The sequence below is a fragment of the Falco peregrinus genome, chromosome 5 (assembly GCF_023634155.1).
Source record: "Falco peregrinus isolate bFalPer1 chromosome 5, bFalPer1.pri, whole genome shotgun sequence".
Lineage (NCBI taxonomy): Eukaryota > Metazoa > Chordata > Aves > Falconiformes > Falconidae > Falco > Falco peregrinus.
The window spans coordinates 47,262,672-47,290,207 of NC_073725.1; the positions used below are offsets into that span (position 1 = coordinate 47,262,672).

The 27,536-nt window shown below is 41.5% G+C and overlaps 2 protein-coding genes across 15 annotated transcripts in view; one reads left to right on the top strand and one right to left on the bottom strand.

Moving 5' to 3' along the window:
• Positions 1-1,093: 1,093 nt before the first annotated feature.
• LOC101920525 (microtubule nucleation factor SSNA1) lies at positions 1,094-21,706 on the bottom strand. 11 transcript variants are annotated; one of them, XR_008747562.1, is made up of 4 exons: positions 20,693-20,834; positions 19,261-19,717; positions 4,050-4,336; positions 1,094-3,437 (listed from the first exon to the last, which is right to left on the bottom strand). XR_008747562.1 is itself a non-coding variant. In XM_055806645.1 (3 exons), exon 2 carries the CDS (start codon positions 19,646-19,648, stop codon positions 19,304-19,306), a length of 345 nt encoding a protein of 114 aa, XP_055662620.1. In that variant the 5' UTR covers positions 19,649-19,717; positions 20,693-20,834; the 3' UTR covers positions 1,094-3,437; positions 19,261-19,303. The 11 variants fall into 11 exon arrangements, 9 of the variants coding, with proteins under 9 accessions (XP_055662620.1, XP_055662625.1, XP_055662624.1 ...); XR_008747561.1 differs by lacking the exon at positions 4,050-4,336 and adding an exon at positions 17,056-17,134; XM_055806645.1 differs by lacking the exon at positions 4,050-4,336.
• The window catches only part of WAC (WW domain containing adaptor with coiled-coil), a 63,551-nt gene continuing 56,887 nt past the window's right edge, over positions 20,873-27,536 (top strand). For 3 of the 4 annotated variants that reach the window (XM_013296452.3, XM_005233895.4, XM_055806641.1), the window contains exons 1-3: positions 21,520-21,654; positions 21,791-21,827; positions 23,250-23,445. In XM_013296452.3, coding sequence (XP_013151906.2) covers positions 21,614-21,654; positions 21,791-21,827; positions 23,250-23,445 — 274 coding nt within the window. In that variant the 5' untranslated portion in view covers positions 21,520-21,613. Of the gene's footprint in view, positions 21,009-21,519; positions 21,655-21,790; positions 21,828-23,249; positions 23,446-27,536 lie in introns of those variants that run through there. The other variant, XM_055806640.1, reaches the window with a different exon arrangement.

The following is a 27,536-nucleotide window of genomic DNA, read 5'->3' on the forward strand; positions in this document are numbered from 1 at the left end:
CCTCCTGATGGTCTGCCCCTGTTCTTGCTGACTAGGTTGTGTTCTTGCAGCCATTCTCACAGCTGCTGCTGTGTATCTTCCCACATCAGGGGAGGAAGCAGGAGATGCTGCTGGCTTGTTGGATCAGCTCTGCTGATAGCTTGTTCTCTCTCCTATCTACCTAGATTACTGCATTGCATCCCCTGACTTAGTGTTGATAAGGATTTGAGGGTTGCCATGCAGCTCCTTGAGGAAGCCAGAGAATGTGTCACTGAGGACGACACTGTTAGCCAAGTTGTCCTTTTTATTTGTTCAGTGGAAAAAATAACAAATTTATCTAAGGACAGAACAAGAAAGGACAAAATATAACAGGTAGAAAAATCTCAAATGCAAAAAAATGCTGGATCTATGAGCATCCTTTGAGCAATGCACACAAGATACTGCAGACAGGCTGTCTACAGATTTAAAACGTGATTTGAACCTGCTTCTTCACTGTCATCAGTCAGGTGGAGGAGTGAAGCAGCAAGTGGCCAAAGCAAGGACCAGATTGTGAAAGGATTTTAGGTGCCTGCACATGCAGGTTGGCATCCATCAGGCCTTTTAAAAGTCCTTATGAAGCAGCGACCAATTTCATTGAGCTGCTGAACAGCTTAAGGATTACAGCCATGGGTGATCCTAAAGGCATACAAAGTACTATGGGAACTGAGCTGCAAAAGATGAACATTTAAAATGTGTTTGCTCTGATCCCAGAAACAGCAAGGAAAGTGTCAAATCAGGAAGGCCAGAGGAATCCCAGACAGCAAAGGAATCTGCAGGGCAGCAGAGGGAAGCAATGCTGCTCTGCCAGGCAAGAGCAGTTTGCATAGATTGCTACTCTGCCCGCCTACTTGCTTCAAAGTAATAATTTTCTTATTATAAACATTGTTAAATGAAATGTGTAATTCAGGAGAGCAGAACTTGGTCTACTTTCAGCAAGAATACATAGCTTGAGAGGTTTCTGAATTCCTGAATACCTCCCTGGGTTCATTTGCAGGTTTTGCCAGTGAAGCAATGCAGTTCTGCCACAAAAATATTTCTTTCACTTCTTAGCAGGCAGTTACTAGCAAGTAACGTCTTAAAGCCATCATGTGATTGTTTTAATATGATAAATGAAAGAGTAGACATTTTTACCTTGCAGTGTCGTTTGAATGAGTTAAGCATCACAATTACGGATATACAAAAAATATGTTTATTTTATTGCCCCCCAAAGTCTGAATCTTTTTTTGTTTCTCCCCTCCCCTGTGTGTGAGGTTAACTGCCTGGTTTGTTTTGAGAGCTGTGTGTGCTGGATCACTCTTTGGAGGTGCTAGATCTGTCCATCGACTCTAGAGGGAAGCAAAGACAAGCTGGCTTCTCTGTAAGCCCTCACTTAGGTGCCTATAATTAGGTGGGACGCACAAGCCCTCCTGTAAGCTGTACGCCTCAGCTACTCATTCTGTGTAAAGGACGCAGCAATTCTGCTCACACTCAGTGCCCTAATTAAATGTCTTGCAACATAATGAGGGGTGGAAATTCCAAAAATGTTTAAGACACTCACGAACATAACCTCAAGCCAAGGTTGCTATGAAATGTTGCATATGCTTATTCATCCATCTGTTAACTATTTAAGAAAAGATTGGTCCCATTCCATTTCCCATTCTCTCTTCAGCGCTTCCGGAGGGTGAGCTCCATCTCAGTAGTTTGAAATGGTAAAGCTTAAAAAAACCCCAAACCCAGAAGAGGTGCGGGAAAGGGTCTGCAGTTTGCGGAAATCCTGTGGCTGAGGGCCCGATCCTTTGCCTGAAAATTTGGGAGCACCCTGGGTGGCAGCGGGAGCATCGTGCCACTCCCGGCGGCCAGGGAAGGGGCTCTGGCAGGATGGGACGCTAGGGACAAATTGCAGTTGTTCTGTTCGTTCTTACGTCTCATCACCCATACGTATATTTTCCTCTCCAGAACGTATCAACTGCTGAGACTTCCCTTTCGGAGCCCATAATCTTCACGACTTCCTTTACAAATGTTCAGTGCTGTAAAATTAAACGCTGGAGGCAGCAGAAACATATTGCAAGTGACAAAATAAATTGTTTAATCTCCTTGCTTGACAGCAGATAAACTGTAAATCAGATCTTATCTCTTCTTAGTCAAGTAGAAATGCTGGGGGATGAACAAACTCCTAAAAATAACAAAATAGCTAAAATCTCTGCTTTCTCTAGAGCAAATGTAGCCCTTTGGGAAAGTGTAAGAAATACCATCTGTGTTTCCAAAACTCTGAAGTTAATTTGTTGCAGACATTTCTGTATTTACTGTAAATGGACATATTTTGTGTTGCAAAACAACATGTTGCAATGATGAAAAATAACCTGAATACTCCCATCCAATTAACTCCAAAGGGTTTTCAACCTGAAAAAGTGTTTTGCATCACACAGCAAGCCTATCTGGGTGGTTTTTTAAGTTAGTTTCATTTGTATATTGACAGCTGTTCACAGAGGAAGCTGAGAGGGGAAACTGTGAAGGAGTTGTGACTTTTATGACAGATTATTTTTTTCTGGTTATGAGACAAGTGTATTTTACAAATAGCTACTGTCTTGGTGAGAGGTTTCTTCAGGCTTTCCTGACAATCCATTCTTTTCATTGTTACCTGCTAAGCACTGTTGCTCCTTGCAGTTCATGTTAAATATAAGGCAGAATTTCATCAAAGTGTTTAATTTGAATTTAAAAAGAATTCAGAACATAATTCTGAGGTGATAAAAATGAGCATTTGCTTTAATATAGCATATCTGATAGGAAGCCAGGGGAACACGGTACTTCAACTGACAGCAGCTAAGCATTTTGATTTAAACTATGGCTGGAATTGAGCCATGAAATACAGATGGAAATGTAGCTCTGAATTTCCCCAAAGTTCAATAAGCATTTTGGGTCCATTACAAAGGTAAGTTTGGAACTAGATTTTAATTTACACTTTTTTGAAGACTATATAGAGTGTCCCCAGCCAAATGTTACCCCGTGAAATGCAAAAAGGGAGGCAGCACTGGGAGGATGAGGCACTGTGATGCCATGGTTTTATATTTAACTGCAAAGATTTAATATGTCTGTTTTTCTTGTAATGCTTGGCCTTTGAATGACTGAGACCTCATCCAGACATCAACTACTCCTGTGGCAGCAAAAATCCTCTTGAAGAGTTATCTTGTTTTTCTCCCAAATCCAGACAACTGGGTTATGAGAATGCAGAAAATGTGGAGTGATTTAGGCCAACGATGACGCAAAGAAGGGAGCCCCAGAAGGCAGCACCATGGCAGAGGGGACAACAAAGCTGGGCACTGTCACTGCTGAGACGAGTTCAGCTCAGAAAAATGTTTCTGGAATGCATATGTGATTCCTCATCCCCAGCTCATTGTTAGGGAGCTTAGATCAATACTGCTGCAGTGAAGATTCCCAATGAGCTGAAACAAAACAAAACATTCATGGAGCATTGCCATTCAAGAGTATGCATTTCCCAGTTAAAATGAAGGTCAGTCATAAACTGCATCTCCAGTTCCCTTGGGTTTTCTCTCCCTCGCTCCATTTTGGCGGTTTAAGACCCCTTTGATATTTGAGCAAGGCCTTTCCCTTTGCACATCTGATCTTGATTACAGTTTATGGCAATGGTAATTCTTTACCTCCCCAAGGCAGCAATTTTGAGAAGAGGAAAAGCAAGTACAGTATGATTGTTTAGGAGAGAGGCACACTGTGTAGTGTTTTAACCATTTCTCCATTTTATAGCCATGTCTCTTCCCCACAGATTGCCCTTGCACACAGCAGCGCTAATATGGAGCTCTTCCTGTGGGAATGCCCCATGTCCATCAGTGAAATCACTGTGTCAAGGCAGAAAAATTAGGTTGTGTATTGAAACACTGACTTCTGAACAACACAGTTGTGGTTTGGATAAGTTTTTAGATGCTTTCTGTTTCTTGGTGAACAAAATAATCAGGTATCAGCAAGCACCAAAGCTTTCCTTCTGGCTACAAAGTGCAGTGGCCAGGTCTCAGGGGTTGCCCTCCCCACCTCCCTCCCACCTCACAAAATGAAGGGGAGTGTTCTTGCACAGTTTCTGGAATGCAGCTTTGTAAAAGAAGGGTAGATTTCCACATGGATCAACTTCGTGCCAGTCAGAATTGCCAATCTGCTAAGCCAAAAATACACCGAGGCGTTGCATGAAGGAACGGGATGGGTGAAACTGGGTCTTGCTCCTCTTCTCCGCATATGTGAAAGACAGAGGAAAATGTTCCAACCAAGCATATCTTGAGAGCACTTGAGACAATGTCAGGGTGGCAGAAAATGTTGGATGCCAATTTGCTTTTTCCTATGGGTGGTATGAGGCATCTTGTTACAGGCAATTACAGTAAGATTTTTTTCTGTCAATTTGTAATATATACTTAATTCTTTTATTGCTTTCACTGCTCCAGCTTAGTTATACAGTGAGCTCCTTGGTTTCATTGCGCTTTTCACAGAGTCTGCAATGTGGAGGGCTACTGAATATGAATAACTGCTCTTGAAACTCTGCACAGTCGATCTGCTCCTCAACAAAAAATATTCTTATAGACTCAGGGGGTGATTGACAAAATCATTTAATTGCCTTTCAGGCTCTACAAATGCCATCCTGTTAGCAAACACAAGTGATGGGTATGGTTCCTTTCATAAAGGTGACCACAAACATCACACTGCAAAGTGCAGGCAGGAGGCAACCTTGTCAAGTTTGGTGTTTGATTCTGTTGCCTGGCAGAAACACAAGCAGAATTGCCAATGACTTTTTTGTTTGTTTGCCTGTATAATGCATTCTTAAAAGCTTACATATGTTTGTAAATATATCTATGTGCATTTTAAATGGGTCGTCCAGAGTTCCAGTAAAACTTTTCAGTTACATGCTATATTTTGTCATGACGATACCAAGGAAATACAATAAAACAAAGGATCTTCACATTTTCCCTGAAAGAAGAAAATTTCTGAACTCCTCATACATAAGCCTTTCCTAAAGGTAACACAAAACTTCCACAGTGCAGAAGAGGAACAAAGCTGTAGCAGCTCTCACTGTTCAGTGACACAGCGAACCTGCTCAAGTGTTTTGTAAGCCAAAATTTCCACTTAGCTAATGCTAAGGAAGGGTCCAACATGGGATTTTCCCCTTTCCTCTATTACTTTAATTAGACTTTCAAACTTTCAGTATTAACTTGAAACACACAACTTCTGCAGAATACCATGTGAAGAAAAGAAGTGTTTATTGCATGTATCTGTACATTTTCACTGAGATGCAAAGGTTGAAGAGTAGGGGCCCACCAGCCCACCTGGGTAGCGGGGGGTGGGAGCATGAGCCAGCGGGGAGGCCCAGCACAGCACTGCGATCAGAGCCGGGTGGGTGCCCAGCCTGGGTGGCGAACGCTGCAGAAGGAGCGTGCTCCTTCTCTGTGTGTTCTCTCATAAATCAGCCTGATTATTCTAATGAGGAGAGCTGCATCCCTCTGCTGTGAGCCCTGCTGGTTTACAGAGAGAGGAAAGTAAATAAAAAGGAACAATGCTGGCTGCTGCTGCAGGAGGGACCAGGGAGGGAGAACAATAGTCCTGACCCTCCTCCCCGCCACCAGCCTCTTCGCAAGGAAGAAGCGGGATGGCTTCGTACACGCCCCTGGAGTTATTCCAGATCACAGCTGAAATCAGACGCTGCGCTCGTCAGCATCTGCTGAAGGAAAAAGCAAGTAAAACAGAGAGAGCAGAGGCATGTTGTTTTCAAGGCTCTAAGAGAACGTATCTACAGAAAGAGAAGAATGGGATACACAGCTTTGCAATGTCTGAGTAATGAATGCACTACAAATACCAACCTGAGCTCTAATGGCAGGATCAAGCCTTAGCTTTATGACTTTGGATATTTTTTTTTTAGAGTAAAGAAGGTAGATTTCAGTCTTTGAGTTAAAACTCCAAGAATTTGTCTCTTAAAAAATGTATTTTGGTTCTTTTTCTTGCTCTCTATTTAAGTAGTCTTGCAATCATGATAACTAGAAACTTGTTTATTCCGTAATGAAATTTTAGATTCTTATTTACTATGCAAATCTGGAAGCTGAAGCTTTAAGCAAACCACAAACTACCATGACATTTATTACAAAAATATGAAAGCCAAAATTATGTGCAGCCCTACTCATTGTTTTTTATATTTTTGTCATGTTCCCTCTTATTGCCACTTCTCTGTGATGAGTGAAACACATCATTCAGGTCTAGATCACTTATTATGATACCCACAAAGCCTCCTTGCTATTCTTTGGACCAAATTAAAAGCGTTTGTCGAGAATAATTGTGGAATGGCATCAAAATTCATCTTCATTTTTCTGAGGATTTAATTATTTCTATTGTGATAAATTATTCTTCATCTTAGATACTAAATTTATATGCTTTAATAAAAAACATTTGAAAAATCAGACAATTCTGGCAGTTCTTGTAATGCTCTCCTCTCAGGAAAATTCCTCTGGATGTTCTCAGCAGCTTATCCTCTCTTTTTCAGCGTCAGTTTTACTAAAATGTCTTCATCCTGCCCTTTATACAGCATACTTACTTCTATCTTTAGCCCCAGTTCGATAAATTATTCCATTTCTTAATCCCATCTTCAGTCTCCAAGCTAGATGTTGTGATCATATTTTTGGCCTTTCAGACTCCAAAGCAAGCTCTGCAAATATTTGAAAACCCTTCTCTTCAGTAATTTTCTCATTTACCTTTCCTGTATTCATTTCCATGAGCTAAATATACTGTGATATTAGGAGATTTCCTAGACCAGGGGACCTCAAACTTTTTAACCAGGGGGCCGGTGCGCGGATGCAGTGGCAGGCTTGGTTTGCCCCCCAACCCCCGGCGGAGGGGTTCTGAAAATACCTGGGGCCGGATTGAGGACCCTGGGGGCCATATCTGGTCCACGGGCCGTAGTTTGAGGACCCCTGTCCTAGACCTTCTTTCAGCCCTGAAACTGCTTGTTCCTCTAATGTTCCTGGTTTTGCCAAGTATCATGCCAGGCTGATATTTCTTCTGGCAGAAGGGAGACCATGTACCACTGCTGGATGTGCTCTCTCCCAGGAGTCAGCAGCCTTCCCTTCCCCTGCCACCTGGTGGGGCTTTCCAGCTTCTGCTAGCCTGGAAGCTCCAGAGCTTGTCTCCAAACCAGACCTTGCTCCATGACACCTGCAGATCACATTAAAGTTGGACTTAAAGGAGCTTCCCTGATACACCTGAGTAACACATAGTGACTGCAGAAAGGTGGGTGAACTTGTTAAAGATAGTAAGAGAAGAATTTAAATATTCATATAAAGACAGCAAATTGTGTATTACAGCACCTACAACCATGGATTATAAGACTGCCTTTCTTAAAGCAATCATAATTGCATCTTATTTGATTGAAGTATAACATGGGGTGAAATTTTCAATAGGACTTTGACCATGGCCAGCTTCTAGCTTTCAAAAAGACATACATCAGACCAAGCACAAAGTGGGAAATTGTTAAGTCATGAAAAATATCTAGAATTATTTATATTTGCATTTCTGAGCCTTTCATGTTACTTGCTTTTGTGTTTTCAACCTTTGAAGTTATATTTCTGTTTCTTGTAAAGGAGGGGAAGAAGAACAAAGAAAATGCCTTTATTTCAGGAGCCAGGCCTTTGAGAAATGCACCAAGAATCTTGAATCTTAAAAAGTCCAGAGCATTAGCAAGCAAAGCACAAGACCCACTAACTTTCAGTAAGCCTCGTGGCATAAAATCCTCTTGGGAACTTATTAAATTCTTCATATTATCTCAAAACTAGTTCCAGAATTTTAAAATTAGTTTTGTTACCTTCTTTGCTACCATACAGGACACAGCACTAGGATCAAAAGTTACAGACGTAGAAATTCAACACTTTGAAATTCAGTAGCACTGCACAACTACTTTGGTTTTAGGGGCTTTGCTCACGCTAACGATATCATTTTAACTACAAATTAAATCATAACTTCCCAATGTAATAGAATCCCAATGTAACAGAATCCCAATGTAGCACCAAGTAGCTTGAGCAGCATGCACGCATACACATATATTTACTTTTACTTAAACTTCATACAGAGTAGAAACAAAGACTCCCAAGTCCTTCTGACAGCCTCAGTCTGAGCCTTCCTTGGATGTTTCTGTACAGCACTCACTGCCTTAATTTATTTAATTACGTACTCTTTCCCAGCATTCACAAGATGGCACCTTGTCCCATGGTCCTTACAAAACAGACTGGCTTGTTCGTGTGCTGTGGGAATGACTAGCTTGGGAAATGGAGGCTGGGCTGTGCTCTGAGTGTCCTGGCTCTGAACAGGTACCACACCTAAAATCTCTCCTGGATGAGATTATCCAGGAAATGTACTGTTAGCCAAAACAAATGATCTTCAATACCTCTTTGGCTGTGCTTTCCCACCAAACAACCAAATACAGAAGTTACTTAAATCAAAAATGTTCATGCAAGGCAATATGGGAAGTTCTAACTTAAATCTATAGAAGTCAAGTTATACTTTGTTGTGTTTGGTTGCTGCTGACTTCACCAACACCTGAAACTATAATGTATGTACCATCATAATCTAAGTTAAAAGGTCATCTTTATGTCTGAGAACAAAGCTTCACTCTAGCTACACCAGTGTAATCATACATAATGTAATAATACATGGCATACTAAGCCAGTGAAAAGGACTTTTAACTAAGTTATAGACAAATTTCATACCGATATAAGCACCAATGTGCACTGCTTCATTAAGCTCACCTAAAATAAAAAAATGATTTTAAAATTAACTAGTCTGAGACTAAAAATCTGTGTTTTGGACAAGCAGTACTTGCAACCAAGAAACTGCACACAAGAGTGCAGCTACTGGAAGGGTAATTGGTCCGCAATGACAACCAAACACAGCATTTTGTTGTTTCTCCTTTCCCTTCAATGGCTGCTGGCTTTCAGAATTTGCATGATGAAATTTTTTTCCTGAAGAAAAAAGTAAAGCTCCCATGAGGCAGCTTTAGCTGCCTCCCACATGGAATTGGCTTTTCTTAGAGCAAGTTATCCCATTTATTATTATTCATACCATTAAACAGAAAGAAAATTCTTTCCCTGCTCAGCCCAGTAATGATGTAGGAGGGAGCAAATTAAAAAAAAAAAGGGGGGGGGGGGGGGGGAGGAAAAAGCCCTCTTACTTGCTAATTTTGCACGCAACCCTGCTCAATGCAGACCAAGGCCGACAATTTTGTCCTTTTGTGCTTTTCCTTCTCTTTGATGGAGGCCAGTACCAGACACTGCTCTGCCCCAGGTTTTTTCACTACATTATCAGAAGCCTGCCCTTTCTTTGTTAGGCACAAAATGATGCATGCTAATAAAAGAAAATAGAATTTGTCTGGTCTGGAGGAGCCAGTTTGTCACCAAGACCTTGCTATCAGTAAATAAAAATAGAAAGCTTTTTGCAAACCACCAGAATTTTAGCCAGTGTGAAAATAACTGAGACACTGTCCTCTTTCAAAAACTATGTTTGCATTCAGTCATCCTGGACAGCAGGAAAACCAGTTGTGCCTTATAACATTTTAAAAGTCTGTGCAGACACTGTTGTTACCCAGAGATTTCACAGCATGCAGACTTTTAATTGTCTCTCCTTCCTCTCTGCAGATGAAGGCATCTGGAATGTTTTCTCTAGTGAACCTTACTGGGGAATATATTAGTTTGTAAAATAGAGCAGGATTACAAAGAAAACTGCTGAATACATATGATGTCTTGACCTAACTTTTTACAAGTAGCCTTACTGTGAGCATACTCCACTCTATCTTAGCACGTGTTTATTATTTTGCAATATAGGTCATATTCAGAGCTTTGAAGAACTATATAGCTGACCTGTAACAGCTTCCTCAATGAGATCACTGATCTGCAAGCTCCAGCATTAATATTCCTTTTTCCTCTTTTTAATTTCAGGTTATAGTGAGTTTGAGTTTTCTCAAACACAGTGCAATACTTTCTGAAACAAACTCACATCACTGCACATAGCCTTAATATTAATTAAAGTACACCATCCCATACAGACTTTCTTTATTTGCAGAAGACTATAAACAAAGTTTGCATTTGCTAGAATAAGGACAGTCTCATTGATAAACATAATAAATTTCTGTTCCTTAACCTCCACAGCATATCAGGAATGTCACATTCCATCCACCCATCACTTCAACCTACAAGTATTTTTAGGATGGGTTTTTCATAGGATGAAACTCCTCTCAGATCAGGCATCTGTTGTTTTACTATTATATAATACTCTTACCTCACCCAATCATAACTTTTGTGGCACTATCAATCTGAATGAAATCTGTTTAACTTCGCAAAGAATTTTTCCAAGTGTGCCAGACCATGTCTGGACGATAGTATGATACTGAAAGTATCTCCGATCCACCACGTGGCATAACAGCAGCGTGTTTCTGGTCAGTATCTTGGGGTAACTAGAACCATGGTAAGCAAGGGGCTAGGAAATAGGGGCAACAAAAGCTGTTGCAGCAGGAAGAGGATAGGGCTACAAATGAGAGTTTATACAGTAGCAAGCCTGTGGGGGCTGCTGAAAGCAGAGCGTACACAACCTAAAACAAGTTGTCAATGACCAGCCTATTTCAACCGTCCTTTCTAATAGCAGACAGTACTGAAATATTAGGACAGGATTCTACCAAGAACATATTTTTATATTTTTTTGCTGTGTACATATATGCATTTATTGTGATACATGAAATAAAGTAATACTGCTACCAGCTGCCACCTGCCCTAGATTAAAATAGGTTTTAATCTGAATTCAGCTTCTTTTCTCTATAATTATAAAGAGCCGTATTCATCCCTATCACCACAGTTCCTGACTTGCCATGCTACTTCAATTCCATTAACCCAAAATGAGCTGTGGTGGAATATGGATGCCACATAGCCTGTTGCTGTTACATGCAGCTGGAATGCTGTTACGTGTCCTATATGCTGTTACAGATTGACTGGAATTCAGATCCTCCACTGTGTTTAAACACCAAGGAGCCTCGATGTCTAGAAAACTCTTAAAGGGTGTTGGTACAAATACCTGGTGGTCTTACATAGACTAGCATAAGGTAGTAAGAAGCCTGAGAAAAACGAGACAAACCAGCAAAGTCTGTAAAGATAAGCTATCCGAACAAGGTTATCCTTGTGAAAGGTAATTATTTAGCAACTATAATTAAAAGTTCTGCTCTTCTGACATCTCCTACAGTCAGCTCCCAAACGCCTGTGAGTAGGGACTTGGAGAGAGCAGGTCTGGAAAGTAAGAGTAGCTGCTTTGGAGCTGAGATACTTTATTGTGAGGGGTGTATCCATGGAGAAATGAGTAATAATTTTAAACATCATGACGCTGCATGCAACGTGAAGTGAGTGACAGCAAAAAAGTATGCATCTAGTCAGTTATACCAAGCCCTTCCCCCAGCACACAGGTTGAGAATACATAATCCAGTTGGTTCATGTCAGACACCAAACAGGACATGAATCCCTGGGAAGCAGTCCAAGTCAGAGCATTCAGCTGAGGCTGAAAAAGTAAGGCCTCCATTCCCAGATCTGTACCAGATTTGGGGCAGATAACTACCGAGTCTCACGGTCTATCCAGCGGGATAAAGACACTAACATTCTCTGTAAGGTACTTTGTGATCTGTTGATTGGAAGCACTTGTTTATATATATCCTATATAAATATATATATGTATATACTCAGCATTTTAAAACTGTTAAAAAACAAAAGCAGCATGGCATAAAAGCAAACCCTGTTTGAGTTAAATTGCTGCTGTAGAGGTAATTTCTTTCTGACATTCCCAAAGACCCATATAGTCACATGCACAACAGGAATGTGTATGGCAGAGTGCCAGGGGAGGCCTCAATGGAATACTTCATTAAAAAACAAACAAACGAAAAACTGAAAGTACGTTCCTAATGGAACAAGCAACACTTGTTGCAAATCATTTGAACTACTAAGAGGAGCCACGAAACTTGCAACTTGACTGAAGGATTAGACAGCATTTGTCCAGGAGCTTGGTGTACTATGCAGTGAATACAAACCACTTACATGCTTGTGGGTTTCAGTGGAACTTGCGCATCTGTATTTTTGAACTTGGAACAATTTGAATCTAAAGCAAGAACGCTTTAGGCTTCAGCGAAAAGCCCCTAGAGGGAATGGGATTTTAAATAAATATCCTTCTTGTGGAGTCATATCTAAAGCTGCATGTCACTAAAACACAGTTAACATTCCTTGAGTTTCCAGAACAGAAACAGGTTACACTTTTCATGACTCTTGAGTGCACAAAATTTCATAAGTGCGTCCACATGGTTGATTGCTCTTTGGCAGGGCAAATTAACCCTTGCTGAGCCCAGTACTGCAGCAGCTACACTGCTTCCAGCTATACCCGAGTTCCTGCATTTAAAGATAGTCTGGTTGCAATCAGGTATCACATTACTTGTCACTGACAACATGGACAGCATTTTCTTTTTTTCAGCTTGCTTCAGTGGACCTTGCAACAGTGAACTATGACCATTATAACCACTCAGTTTAAATTGTCTCACAACTCTTTACCATGAGCCAGACTAACAACGATGCTCCTCTCTTTTCACAGATGGGTAGTCTCTACTAAAAAGGCAGCTCCTCTTTTGCCCCATGCGCCCCTTCACACTAGCAACAATTCCTGAGGAGGTACAAGTGTTTAATGATAAATACCTTGGGTTTGTCAATTACAGCAAGTAACTCCACTTACTATTGGACAATAAGCAGCATAAGTCTCTATTAGGATTTCTGTTATTGAACAACTGCCTAAGCATAAGAATTACTGCTAGGATTTTTGTTTTCAAACACCTCACAGAATATGATTCAGACCTCAATACTAACTATATTTAAAAAAAAAATGTCTAACTGTCAGGCCAATTTTCAACTTCAAGTGTTCTTACTTTGTAAGGAAAGATGCTTTAAAAAAATAAAAAGCTTGCAGAATATGAAGAGGATTTTGTCTCTGGAACCAAGACAGATGCATGCCTGGTCAGAATGGGTCTCTAAGTTGTATCAACTTGTTAATAATGATATAACAACAAAAAGAGAGTACTACAAATAGTAATTTTATCTACTTCCGAATAGATAGGGTGATTCAAAAGCACTCAGAAAAATTTGCTATTTTTTTTACTGTGTTTACAGAATCACAGAATGGTCAGGGTTGGAAGTGACCTCTGGAGATCATCTAGTCCAACCCCCTGCTAAAGCAGGTTCACCTAGAGCAGGTTGCACAGAATCGTGTACAGGCAGGTTTTGAATGTCTCCAGAGGAGACCCCACAGCTTCTCTGGGCAGCCTGCTCCACTGCTCTGTCACCTTCAAAGTACAGAAGTTCTTCCTCATATTCAGATGGATCAACTAAATCAACTACACTAAGTGGTTTAAAAAAGTAATGTTAAGTTACAGATCTGTCGTGTACTATGATGGAAATATTTTAGTGTTCCCATATAACACATATGAATGAAAAACCTCAAGATCATTTACAAGAGCTCTCACTGGAGCATGAGAACCTACGCATACAAAGCTGAAAAAATAGCAGCTCTGAAGAGTTAACGTTAAAATGCTCCATAACCAGTGTATTCAGTATCATACTTTGGAATCATGATCAATCCCACCTCCAGAAGGAGGCTGGTAACGACTTCTCTCAAATGCTTTTTCTTGAACATGATCTCTGACTCCAGTTTTCTCCATTTTCCTCCAGTGCAGAGAAATCCTATTCCAAGAGTAACATCTTCCCATTTATGATGTTTACTTTGAACTGACTTACAAATACTACCAGCTTTGAATGACGTAGCAAGCCCACTGCTTGCTATGATCAAAATGCAAAGATTTAACACCAATTATTTTCAATGCCACTGCTAAATAAGATATCCAAGTTGGTACTAAAATTTACTAATTTACTGTAGTGGTTACTGCTGCATATGGACAGTCTAGTCTTGTACAAATTAAAAAAAAAAATATGCAAATTGTTCCACCCCACAAGACCTTGTGAAACTACTTTTGAAACCACTACAAAATGAACGTGTTTTATTAGGTCCACTTCTAACATCATGTCATTGTAAAATCAAACTACCACACTGAACTACTTTTCACACAAATCCTATAAGCCAGGGGTCCTCAAACTATGGCCCGCGGGCCAGATACAGCCCCCCAGGGTCCTCAATCCGGCCCCCGGTATTTTCAGAACCCCCCCAACGGCAGTTGGGGGGCAAACCAAACAGCCACAGATGACTGCCTGCCACTGCATCCGCGCACCGGCCCCCTGCTAAAAGTTTGAGGACCCCTGCAGTATAAGCTAAATCTATGAATGACCAAATAACATATAGCTCCCTTTTCTACAAGCCTGAACCTCTCCATCATGCTTTATTAACAGCTAACATGGAAGTAAGTTATGTCACCTTGCACACATCTGTTTTTTACAGCTAGATATTGAACTAAACTTCATCTGAAAACCAGTTGAGGAAGACAACTATCAAGGACTACCTTGGGGCAACTGAAATTAAAAACAGATTTATAAAGCAGTTAAGGGGCAATGAACAAAAACCGTACTCCCAATTTAAAACAAGCATAGAACAGTCACCTGAGAAGTGGCCGCAGTGCCTGACTGCCCCTCTCCCACCCATCCCAGCAACACAATAGACACTGACAAAGCCATCAGTGCACAAACTAAACCAAAGGTTAATCTGCCTTTCCACCAACAGAGGGGAAAAAAAAGATTATGTGTATCTATATTTAAAAACACAGACATACAGAAAAAACAAAGGTAAATGACCATTCTGATTTTAGGAAAACTATCTATAAATCTATCCGTTAAGAAAAAAAACCCAACACAAACAAATCCACAGTAAAAAAAAAATCTATCGATTCTTCTTCACTCGCTACTGAAGAGGAAAAAAATTATTAAAATAATGAACTGTTTTATCTAGTTCTTACATAAAAAACCCCAAAGCCCAGGATCTACTAATAGTTAAGGATAATTTCAGCAACTGCTGCAAGCTACATTTTTAGCTCAAACTTTTAACAAGCAAAATCATCTAAGGAATAAGATATTGGTCTTCTGCGCAGGACTCATCTACACAACGAATTTGTGTAGACATTTGACCCTTTTGCTAACAATTTTCTGAATGATCTTGTTCCAGAATTAAGAGCACCTTGTTCCATTTAGCTTAACCCAGTTAACCCATTCGGAGTAAGACACACACAAGAGCTAGATGGAATTGAGATCCTTGATTCTGAAATTGAAATCCAAGACCCCAGTCATCTGGGTTTAGATTATAGCTTGCTTCGTTGTTTGAATGGACAATTCTTAGGGTGTTTGAAGATGCCGAATCTTCCTACTCTGCAGACTTCCTAGGCTGAGGGAACAAATCTTTTACATTCACCAAGAGCCAAAAAATTGCCATCCCTCTGCCTATATTCTCCAAGTCAATCTGACATACAGGCAGAGTACGTCTAATACACTGACAGAACTTAGGGTTCTTTACAAAACCCAAGTAGTTCATAGATGAGCTACCAGGGTAGGGAACAACAGTACGCATCCTGCGTGAGCCTGGTAGTACACTTACCCAGCAAACAGGTGGCTCAGACTCCATGTCTTCCTGCTGGAACTGGCCACTGTGCAGCTGAGCATGCCAGTGTGTGTCCAGAAAGGAATAAAAGGCAGAAAGAGGAAGCAATGTATTGTTCTTTCTCTCTCTCTCTCTCTATATATATATATAAAGCTACATATTTTTTAGTATATGTAGTATAAAAATATATACGTAATATAAAACTACATAAAATGTAGGTTGCCTCTGTAGCTTGTCAGTGGACTTAAAAAGTGGAGCAGGGGCAGTGGCCAAACTTCAGGTGACCCTCAGATGATTTCTAAAATTTGATTTATTGGGTAGCAGGAACTGTAGGCAGTAGCTCAGTACAAGCACACTTAAAGCAGACAGAAATTAAGAGGAAGTCCACCTCTCTTATCAATCCTCCACTCATGTTCCAGTTTCCCCGAATCAGGACTCCACATCCATACTACCTCTTTACTTTTCACCCCCAAAATTAGGGCGCACCCCAATCCACTCACCTCCAGCCCTGTAAGGTGATTAGCAGAAACTGCATGTGGGGAGGTATCTCAATTGAAAGGTAATCATCTCTGCAGGCAGTTACAGATTGTGGGTGACTACTTGTGTATGGGACTTCAACCAGTGGTTTGTATAATCACCTCCACACTGAAAATTACTTCAAAATACCACCCCCAGCTGTTTCTCTGGTAACCACCAAACTCTAGCGTACATAGTAAACTTAGTTTACTTGGCAGGAGTCAACACTTAAAGGATTTGAAAAGCCCGTTGACGACTACAGTTGTATATGCTAGGTACATATTTAAGAAGTATTACTATAAAAGCTGGGAATCATCATCTCTCTTCCAGTTATGTTCTGTTATTTGGAAACAAGGTACAGGTGCCACTCCAAAAATTCAGGAAATCAGAACAGTACTCTAGATGCATTTCACTGGAGCTTTGAATCAAGCACAGGTAGGAGTTTCAAAAACTGTGTCTCCTCACATACCAAAGGAACGACAAGATATTCGACACAGCACTTTAGGCACTAAACTAACTTTTGTCATTAAATATCCTAGACTGTAAGCACTCGAGTACATAACTGGATCTAGTCCAGACAGTTACACCAAATCAACATAAAAAATTAAGCCTTATAACCTGCCTTATTTCAGGCAAACTTTCTGTTACAGGCCAGCCCCACAAAGCTGCTATAATCTGCAAATTATGATTTCTATTGTAGCAATACTGTGCATTAGTTTAGTTTCCGTATCTTCTATTCTAAACAAACTGAAGCTTTTTAAGAAAAGCTTTTTATGTCAAAACTTATACTACCTGAAAAAGCAGTGAAAAAGGTTTATCACTTCAATAAAGGACACAGTAGGTTCATTTGGGTCAATACAGAATATAATGGTAAGAGTTATTTTTGAGTAACAACTCTGCAGGTGCACTTACCTCACAATAACTGCCACACCTGGGAGTTATTCTACAAATAGGCAAGCCCTAGAGATAATATTGCTTTCCATTTGTGAATCTGAATTTAAACAGACATTTTACAGATTGGGATTACTGAATGTGTTTCTAACAAGATTTCAACATTACAGTTGAAAGCTGGGAGGCCCCAGCGTATGTAAATACTAGCCAACAGTTACATTTTCCCCCGAGTTCTGTAACATCTAAAATTCAAACATCCCCAGTGTTTTAGTTTTGACCCTGTAAAAGCTACACTTACACATAATAATGGTCATGAAATAGACTTCTTTAAAGGCTTACAAAGCTTCCCTTAAAACTTCTTCAGTTTTAACAACCTCAGTAGAGAAATATGAGGCATTATTTATAATATATGCTTATTCTAAGACAAACAAACCTGTAATTTAAAAAAAGAAATTAACTGTACTGTTCTCTGTAAATGAGCTGATACAATTTTTTTCACAGACAATTTAAAGTTCTCTTGAAATAATAAGCAGCAGTTTACATATGCAACTAAAAAAAACCCTAAAGAGTAAAGATCAAGGACTTTGTTTTTTAATACCTTTTCCTGAGTCTTCCTATTTTGATGTAAATTAATGACTACTACCAGACTAAGGGAAGAGAGAATGTCAAGAAACATCCAGTCAAATAAATCACTTTTTTGCTACTAAAAAATAGCAATTTTTTTGTTTTTCACTTCAATATAAACAAGGTGTCCTGAATACCACAGTACTACAACAATAGCTGTACCCTTGAGATTATCTAATTTTATCACCTCAGCATTACTTGAGAGAAGGCAGCAGAAATGCTATACAATTAAATTGCTGATTAGCTCAGTCACGCTAATCCCTGATGTAGCATGGCAACTGGAAGAACATAAAATCTGCTTCTTATTATTGGTGAAGAGCTATTACTGAAACTATTCATATCTACATACCCTTTATACTTGCACCTGAGACACACAGTTACAAAGTAAGATTACAATTGCACATCTTTCAGTTTAGTTAATTGGTATAGAATGAAGATCTGACTACAAGATACAGCTTAGAAACGAAGTTACTGCTGTAACACATGAATAAGCAGAACAAAATGTGTCTGTATGTACACACAGTTACAGTAACTACTAGAAATAGGAAACAGGATTAAACTGAGATTTCTGCCATGCTGTTACCTCCTCCATGATCTCTAAATGAGGTTCTATTTTAACTTCATCTGTAAGAATGCCTGACAGCTGCAAGCTACTTCTCACCATTCCCTGTTGTTGTTCACTACTCTTTACAATCTTATTATAATCACTTAATAGATCTGTATAGAGCTGAAGAGCACTATAAATAGTTTACAGAAGTTTGTTATTGGCTTTTAGTTAAGTTAATCTTCTTTGGCCTTGTATTTAATGTAGTATTTGGCTGGACCCTAGTAGTTTTTTCAGGACTTCCAGGCACTACTGAAATACGCTCACCTTTTCCTTACCCATAAAGTGGATGAGTTGGTCCAAGCTCACGTAGTATAGCTGCTTGCAGTGCTGTGCCCTTCACATGGTACGCACACAGTTGCACCAAAACCTGTCTTTCACTACAGTTTGCCTCCTTTCTAAACAAGGCTTTGGAGTATAGCTTCAGAAGATGCATGAACCAGTCCTACAGTTTAAGCCTCCACGCCCTGCATTAGTCATGTTTTCTCACCTTATCCCTCTATTATTCCACTTAAGTAAGAGATGATTGTAAACAGGAGCCGTCTTTGTGCATGCATCACAGAGACAGAACTCTAAACTCCTAGAGAAGGCTAAATAGTTTCTATTTGGCCCCTGACAGTAAAGCCTAAGCACCTGTAAAGTGAAAAGTAGTAGAATCTACTCTACTTGCATCCACTAGTTTTCAATTAAACAGGAATTTACTGGCAGCCATCTGAAGCTGACCAATAAAATACATCATTTTTCTCCTGTCCTCAGAATAGCCTTGAAGCATCACCATGTCAAAATTGACAGTCTCACATCTGCCTCAACTACCTTATTTGCAGTATAGTATAGTGTTTAAGTAATTAACTTTTTTTTTAATAACAAAACAGCAACTTTATTTCATCTATTTTCTGGTGCATTTAAAAATAGTAATACAACATACAGAAACGTTGAAAGAAAATCCCTCTCTGCTTATACTGTGCTTGTAAGTTTTTGTGGCTAACCACGTTTCTCACCTACTGGAATTATAGCACTGTGGATTCCAAACATTTGACCGTTTCAAGTTACATTGGTTTTCAGTTCTGGTGTATGCTTTAGGCTTCCCACTTCTTTCTTCAGGACATTAAGTAAAGTTCTAGAACTATCCAAAATCTTCACGTAAGCAGCTTCAGTTTCAGCAAGAATTTTATCAAGCTCATTCCGTGAAGCTACCTTTTGAGCCAGGTTTTCACATACACACTGCAGTTGTTTGCTCAGGACTTGGATTTGATGCTGGAGTCTTTTTTTTTCTTCTTTCGCTTCCTGGATTTGTTTGTTCAGCTCTTCTTTTTGCATACATAAGTCTTCAATGCATTTCACTAGTTCATTATTGTAACCCTGAAGAACGGCTCCCTGCTGAGTCATCCTCCACTCCCCTCTCTGGGCTCTGCCACTGCTCCCTGAAGTCCTCTCTCAGCAGCAGTCTTCTGCGCTCTAAAAAAAAAAACCCAAAACCCCCAAACAAACGCCAAACACAACAAAAAAAAAAGAAAGAAAAATTCTGTAAGAGAGTCAGCATGACCAATGCTATGCTAGCAGACAGAGCCGCAGGGAATGCTGCTCAGTTTAAGGTTAACGTGCTAGTTCAGAGTTATGCCACATCCCTTTTCAGGAAGGGGCAGGACAAAACTGGGCACCCACGCTATACCTTTACTGAAAGCTCCTCTCTCCTATGATACCCTCATGCCTATGCTCAACGCTGGTATCAACATACTTCTATTATGTTTTATGATATCCTAATACCATTCTGAATTGATGACGCTTTGTACCTCAGATTTCGAGGGTTCGGTCAGAAATAACGAAACGACCCTTTCCCCGAGAGAAGGCTCAGCTGTCACCGCCGGCAGCACCCCCGGCCTCTGCCGACGGGAATCCTCCTCGCCAGCCGAGCGCCAGCATCCACCTCGCCGGGAGAGCGCGGGGCACCCGAAGCCAGTCCATGGGGCGCTGCTGGCCGCTCACGGGCGCCGCGATGACAATGTCACGCGTGTGTCGAGACGCGGACGAGCCGCTCGGTCGCCGGAGGCGGCCGTTAGCGCCCCTCACCCACCGCCGCCCCCCCCCCCCCGGCGGCGATTTCACCGCGCCCGGGCCGTTCCGCCGCCAGCGCCTCGCTCCCTCAGCGACCGGGGCTGCAGCTGCCTGGCGGCGCTTCTTCAGGGGCCGGGGGCAGGGCCTGGCCCCGCGGCCGCCGCCTCCCCAGGGACATTTTAGCAACCTCTTCACCGCCGAGCGCTTCCTCGCAGAAGACGATCCGTACACAAAATGGCTCCTGCCTATACATCAAGTCCCAGGGCGGAAGGGGAGGAGGGGGTAGGTAAGAGGAGACCTTCCCTTTCCTATCTCCCGGCCGGGCGCCGCTTCCCCCCGCCCCGCCGCTTCTCTCGCAATTCCCCCTGTTGCCCCCACCTGCCTGGCGTTCCCGCCCTGTCGGCTCCCACCAGAAAGCGGCTTGGCCTGCCCCGCGGCGGCCCTGCTCCCGCTCGGCCCGGCCCGCCCGCGCAGGGGAGCGAGGCGAGGCGCGGCGCGGCCCCTGGGCGGTGGGGGCCCCCCTCGGCCAATCAGCCAGGCGCGCCCGGCCAACGGCTGCTCCGACCGGCAGTGAGTGCCTCGGAGCCGCCGGGTGAGGGGTCACGGAAATACCCGAGCGTTTCCGAGCGCGGCACCGCCCTGACGGGAGCCTGAAAACATCGCTACGGAAATAACCGATGTTTTCCGAAGACAGGTAGCGTTCGGGAGAGGAGGACGAGGCGGGCCGGCCGGTGGGAGGGGGAGGGAGGGAGGAGAGTTACGGAACGAGCCGATGTTTGCCGAAGGGAGAGACTGAAGGGCGTTGGGCTCGGCGAAGGCAGCCGATGTTTCCCGAAGGCAGAGTCGCCCGAGAGCAAAGGGGACAGAGGGGACGGAGCATGTCGGAAAGAGCCGAAAAGAGCCGACGTTAACCGAGCGCGGCGTCGCCCGAGTTTCCCGGATGTAGTTGGAGGAGCGGCGGCGGCGGCGGGCGCAGCGGGGGGAGGAGGCGGCCGCGGCAGCAGCAGCAGCGGCGGTGGCGGCGACGGCGGCGGAGTCCGTGCTCCCGGAGTGTCTCAGCGCGCGTGGGGCCGAGTTCCTGGCGTCTCCCCTCTCGCTGTGCGCGGAGGAGATGGGCCCGTGAGCGCTGCTCCCAGCCGACCTGCCTGAGCCGCCCCCTCCCTCCCTTCCCCCCTCCCTGCCCCCGGTCGGCGGCGAGGCGGAGCGCTGCCTCCCCCTCCTCCCCCCTCGGCGCCTGTGGCCCGGCCGCGGCCGTCCCCTCCTGGTCCCCTCACACTCACACACACAGGCCGGGCATTGATGGTAATGTATGCGAGGAAACAGCAGAGACTCAGTGATGGGTAAATCCCTTCCTCCTCTTCTGGCCCCTGGCCCCGCGGGGGTCTCCCCCTCCCCTCCGCCATGTTTGGGCCCCCTTCCCCGGCGGCCGGTAACGGTTGTTCGCTAACGTCTCTCTTTCTCTCGCTTTCTCTTTAGCTGTCACGACCGCAGGGGGGACTCGCAGCCCTACCAGGTACCTCAAGCGCCGGCCGCTAGGCCCAGGAGGAGGAGCAGGGGAGGAGAAGGGGGGGGGAGCTACTCCAGCGGAGGCTTCGGCCGCCGCCGCAGGCCGCGGGGCAACAGACGCCTCGGTCCCGTCTCTCGGCGCCGTTTCGGGCCCGGGGGAACCGGGGGGGGGGCGGGGGGCGGCGGCCGCGCGCGGAGAGAACGGTGCTCCGGCGCTCCTGTGAGGCCTACGAAGCTGGGGCGAGGAGGAGAGGCCTAGTGCGACCCGACTAGGGCTTGGGCCTACGAGTCGGGGAGGGTACGGTACGAGGGGCGGGAGAGCGAGCCGGGGTGACTTGCAGTGGAGTGGAGATCCAGGGGGAGGTGAGTTTCTCCCTTTTAAAAACAAAAGGCATCTTGTTCTTCCCCCACCCCCCTCCCCAAGTCCTTTCTTCTCCCCAAAACTGCTGCTGTGGACTGTAACCTGAGCAGGGCATGGGTTTATACCCTGAATAACAGGGGTTGCCAGTAAAGCTTAATTTCTGCAGTTGCCAGCTGCTAGGCATGTTCAGAAACCATCAAATCCTTAAGCTGCTGACAATAACCTCAGTTTCTGTAAGGTGGATCCTCTATTCCTTTGCTATGTCTACTGAAAAAAAAAAAACCCCAAACGGTTCTCAGTGTGTGAATCTGGGGAATGCCATATATTGTGGTATTGCTCTCCTTAGGGCACAGAACTGAAGTGTTTTATTACATTTTTGTGTATTTGTATCACTGTGAAGAGTAATCTGACAGTCCAAGGCAGCTGTCAGTGACAGTTCATGTAAATGTAAACACTTGCCACTCGGAAGCTGGCACTGCAAAAATCAAGCAGATTAAAGTGAGGTGGAACATGTAATTTTTGGTAAATACTTGAAAATTAATCATAAAATTACATGTTTGGGGCTCCCAGAATTCTAGAGGTTTTTATTACAACTGTTACCAGGTTGCTAGCACTGAACAAGCGTTGCAGAAGTTCAAGGTAATGGTGAAACCTAGTGGCCTTGACTACATTATGAAGGACTGATTCAGTGTAACTTTATGTTCTTAATACTAAATGGAGACTTGTGCTTCTCCCAAAATTTCAGAAGTACTGTGGCCCATTTACTGCTGAAAGGCTGTAGTCCACCAGTGAAAAGATAGAGGAACTAGGATTTTCTTAACAGCAAGTGTTATGTTGGATGTAATAGTGGGAGACAATGATTTGAGTTCTAATTACAGAACTTGTTGCTTTAATGTAGGTAATTAAAATCAGAAAGACTAATGCAGATTTTTTTAAACAGGAAATGAAAATTAATTAACTTTAAAAGGTGTTTTGGAAAGAGATGTAAAATTTAGAAATAAGATTTCAACATCAGTTCTGTAACTTCACATCTAATGTAAATGCCTATTCTCTTGTGATCTATTACAGGCTCTTAAGTACTCATCCAAGAGCCACCCTGGTGGCGGTGATCACCGTCATGACAAGATGCGAGACACCACAGATCCTTCGCCACCAAATAAAATGTTGCGGCGCTCTGATAGCCCTGAAAACAAATATGGTGACAACACAGGGCACAGTAAAGCAAAAAGTGTGCATACTCACAGAGTTAGAGAGAGGGATGGTGGTGAGTTATCTTTAATTAACCTTTATTTAAACAATTACTAATTTCTTATAAATTTAGCCATTATCACTAAGGTGATGAGAGTGTTACACTAAATGTGCCTTGTAACGTGCTTGGAAGACTGCAGTGAAACCAAAGTGCAAGTTTCATTGGAAGCAATAATTTAGGCATTGCAACACCTATTAATTTTCTTATTTTTACAGGTACAGTCATTTTTCTTATAAACACAGAAATTACACTTATTTTTCTTTTTTTTAAAACTAGTGTTTCTTTTAATCTAGACATACTGCAACATTTTATAACACAAGATAGTAGTCTGGATTTTTTTAACAATAAATATTAGCTGGTTTAGAGACTTTTTTTTTTTTAAATAACTTTGTGTATCGTAGTGCTATACTGTGTAGTTATATATTTCGTAGACTAAACCCCATAAGAAATGAAAAAAGCTGCTTTATATTTAGCTGCTGTGTAGAACAATGATAATCAAAGGTAGCACTTGCTAGAGCCTTTCTTGGCAGGAACTTCGAGAAGAATGTTCAGTCAAGTCAGCCTCCTGTGTTTTGCAGGGTATTATAGACAGTAATATATATAAAATATCCCCAGTATTTTTTAACTGATCTTATTTTCTATCCCCGCTTCCTAGAAAAAGGAAAGGCTTGGGTTTTCTATTTAATAAAAAGTGGTAACAGTTGCAGTTTAAAAAATTCCAGTTACTGCCTGAATTTGGAAGTGTGTTTTCTGTTTTATAAGTACTGTATTTGGTCTTCGTATCAAGTTATAAAGTGAAGTATTTAAGTGGAGAACTTGGAGCTTTAAATCAGTGCTGCTTTGTTCTATATAACGTTAACAGTTTGTGATGTACAGACATACTTATTGCTGCACTATTTTTACTTGTTACAGTAGTTAAAGAAAATATCTGTAAGTAGCTTTTAGGAAATACTAGTTAAACAACACAAATGTGTTTATGGTACCTGAGTGGTCTTAAAATTCCATTGTTTTTTTTTATCCTTCTTTGGATTAATACAGAGGCTGTATAGACCACTGATAATATCATATAATTGTGTAGGTATAATATAAAAATGTGCATCTTTTGTTAGCACACTGATCTTCATTCTATCTGATTGTACTTGAAAGTACAGTAATCTAAGAATTAAATACATGTGCAAGGCCGGTAAGCTGGTATTCTGTGCTACTTTTCAGGACACAGAGGTGTCCTCTTACTTCCTGTTCACCTGTCCAAAGATAACTCATCTTACACACTCTTGCAATTCTGTTCTGTTCTGCTACAATCAGTAATTCTTTCTGCATCAGTGGAGCTACATGTAGTGGAGTTATGCATATATGAAAACATCTGGAGGATGAGGCTCTATATAGGGAGCGTATTTGTTTATTTGTGTGTTGGAATTGTTTTTAAGGTAGGAAAGACATTCTGGAGTTCTCCCTGGTCCATCTGGATTTAGTAGTTGGAGAATGACCTGAAGCATGGATGTATACAGTAACAATGAAAGAAAATGAATTATTTGTAGTTTTGTAAGTGGAAGGAACATTATCCTACTGTACCTTTCCTTCCCCAGGCTGTTAACACAGTGGGAAATTTCATTTACTGTGATCTGAAAGCAGTCCTTTGCGCATCACATGTTAATAGACTGGGAGAAGGAGTAGTCTTCAACAGTCCAAGAGAAGTTAGTAATTTTAAAAGATGAACACTTGTACTGTTCAATGGAAATAAGTGATTTATTTTTTTTGTGGTGTTAATAAGATTCGTTTGGCCCCAGTTTCAGCTTTTTTAAATGTATTCAAAACAACCAAAGTTACATTAAATCTTGTGTATTGTATGTAGTAAACCAAAGCTGAGCATGTGTAGCAGAAGGATATTAACTTTGTCTTTGATTTACTGAATCTTTCTGTCAGTGCGAATTGAAGGTAGGTGTTGAGTGAAATGCTGTGGTATTATGAATATTTGCATATTGCTAATATGCAGAAGACATAATTAACGATTTACTATGTTCTCTGTTGAATTACACTGAGGTACTGTTAGTGATACAGTATTCCCTTAGTTTTGCAATTACAGACATAAAGTTGGAAAAATAAAACACCCCACATTTAAAAAAAAAAAAAAAAAGCTAAAACTTTTCGTTGAAGTCCTAATATGACTAAAGAGTATCAGTTGGCTTTCATGCTACTGTCATTTTCTGGTTTGTTTTCTTTTCTTTTTACTTTCTCCTGAGGAGGGAAAAAAGGTTAGGGGGGTGGTGGTGGTTTGTTGTTTTTTTTTTTTATTGTAATTGCTGTGCATTTCATTATTTTAAAATCAGTGGTGCTTGATTTGGAATTACTACAAAGGTGTTATTGCCTTCCTATGATCTGGCTGAACTTGAAACAAACCTCATTGAAAAATCTCCAGTATTTATTTCCCCAAACTACATTAAAATCCCAAACAATCTTTTTCTGTCATCCCCTAGGAAACTAAACAGAACAAAAATGTGGAGAATGGCTACTGAATGTAAAGCCAAATTAACCTAATCTCTCCCTTTCAAGACAGTGTTTAAAAAGTAACTCCTATATATGTCTTAATGATTTTTGTTAGGAAGTGTAACAGGAAGATTCACTGATACAGCATGCTGGTACTTAGAACTCATTTAATCATGACTGGTTCGCTTTTGTGGTAAAGACAACTGGCTAAAAAGATTTAAGTGTACATATATGAAATGTAAGAGCTATAATTAGTGTGATTGAAAATAACTCAAAAATGGTCGAATCTTCCCCTGTGAATACCTTTGGTACCTGTATAAAGGTATTTGTTGTTACAGCTTATTTTTGTAATACTTGTGGCAGAATCTTTTGTGTGTATAGGGCTGTAATCCATGGTAAGAAATTCAATTAAGGTTTTAAAATGTGTGTTATGGGTAAGCCCTCCATACTGATACAGTGCAAACAAAGCTTTTTTCAAAGTTGCTTACTGAATGGGTTCTGTGGAAAGAGACTGCATACAGAGGCGATCGTTTCTCTGGAGAGGGATTTCCAAGTTTACCTTGGACTAAACAAGGTAGAGTACTTGCAAGTTTTTGTCATGTCCCTGTTTTCCAAAGAGTACTTATATATCCAGCATATATAAAAACTGCAGTAAGTTTGTTCTTGCTTTCAGGTCCTTGTGCATGTATGCGAGTGTTGAAAACATAATGAACAGCTACCCCCCTCAGCGCATCTCTTATTTATAAGTCAGGTGCTATAAGCAGGCGTGGAGTTTGAAGAGATTAGGGGGTCTTATGAGACTACCTCAAGTGTGAAGTTCCTTAACAGTAACAAATCAGGACTTAAAGGTAGCATTGTTTACGGGGACTAGAACTATGAAGGACCTTGTGGATGTGGAAAAGTGTTTCCACTAAAGAAAAAAGGGAAGTACAAAGATTTGAGGGTTCTTGTGCTTGAGAATGGACAAACTGGGAGCATAGATCGTCCTTGTAGGCCTTTTTAAGTGTATAAATGAGGTGATACTGGTGTATAGGAAAGAAAACAAAGAGGTCAGATTGGTAGAGTAGCTTTGGGAATGTCATAAGGGAGGTATATGTATTTGGGATTAAAAATTGCAAAATTCAACCCTAGGTAAAAAGGAAAAGGATGTTTCTACTTGAATGTATGGAGCAGAAGGACCTACTAAAATACATAGTAGAACTTTGTGCAAAAATAGTTCAGTTAGGCCATCTGTACTCAGTTGTTTCTTACTGAGTGTTATGCTACGTTTATGTTTAAGAGACTGAAAATATGTTTGCTTCATGCCATGATCTTACTGAATTGTTTAAAATAACATGGGAAAGCATTACTGTACATAGCATTAAATCTTTTTCTGGGTTGTGTGCTATGTAGGCTATTTTCATGAATTTCGACTAGAACTTGCGCTATTTACATTCCAAAATATAGCTGAACTTTTGTGAATGTTTCTTTTGCACATTTTTTTTTAATTGGCAATTAATACTGTCAATGACCACTGTTATTGACTAATACATTTCTAAGATTCAAAATCCTGCTACTATTAGAGACTGAATGGAATATTTTAAATCGTGAGTTCCTAGTTTTATTGAAGTAGTGGTGGGAGC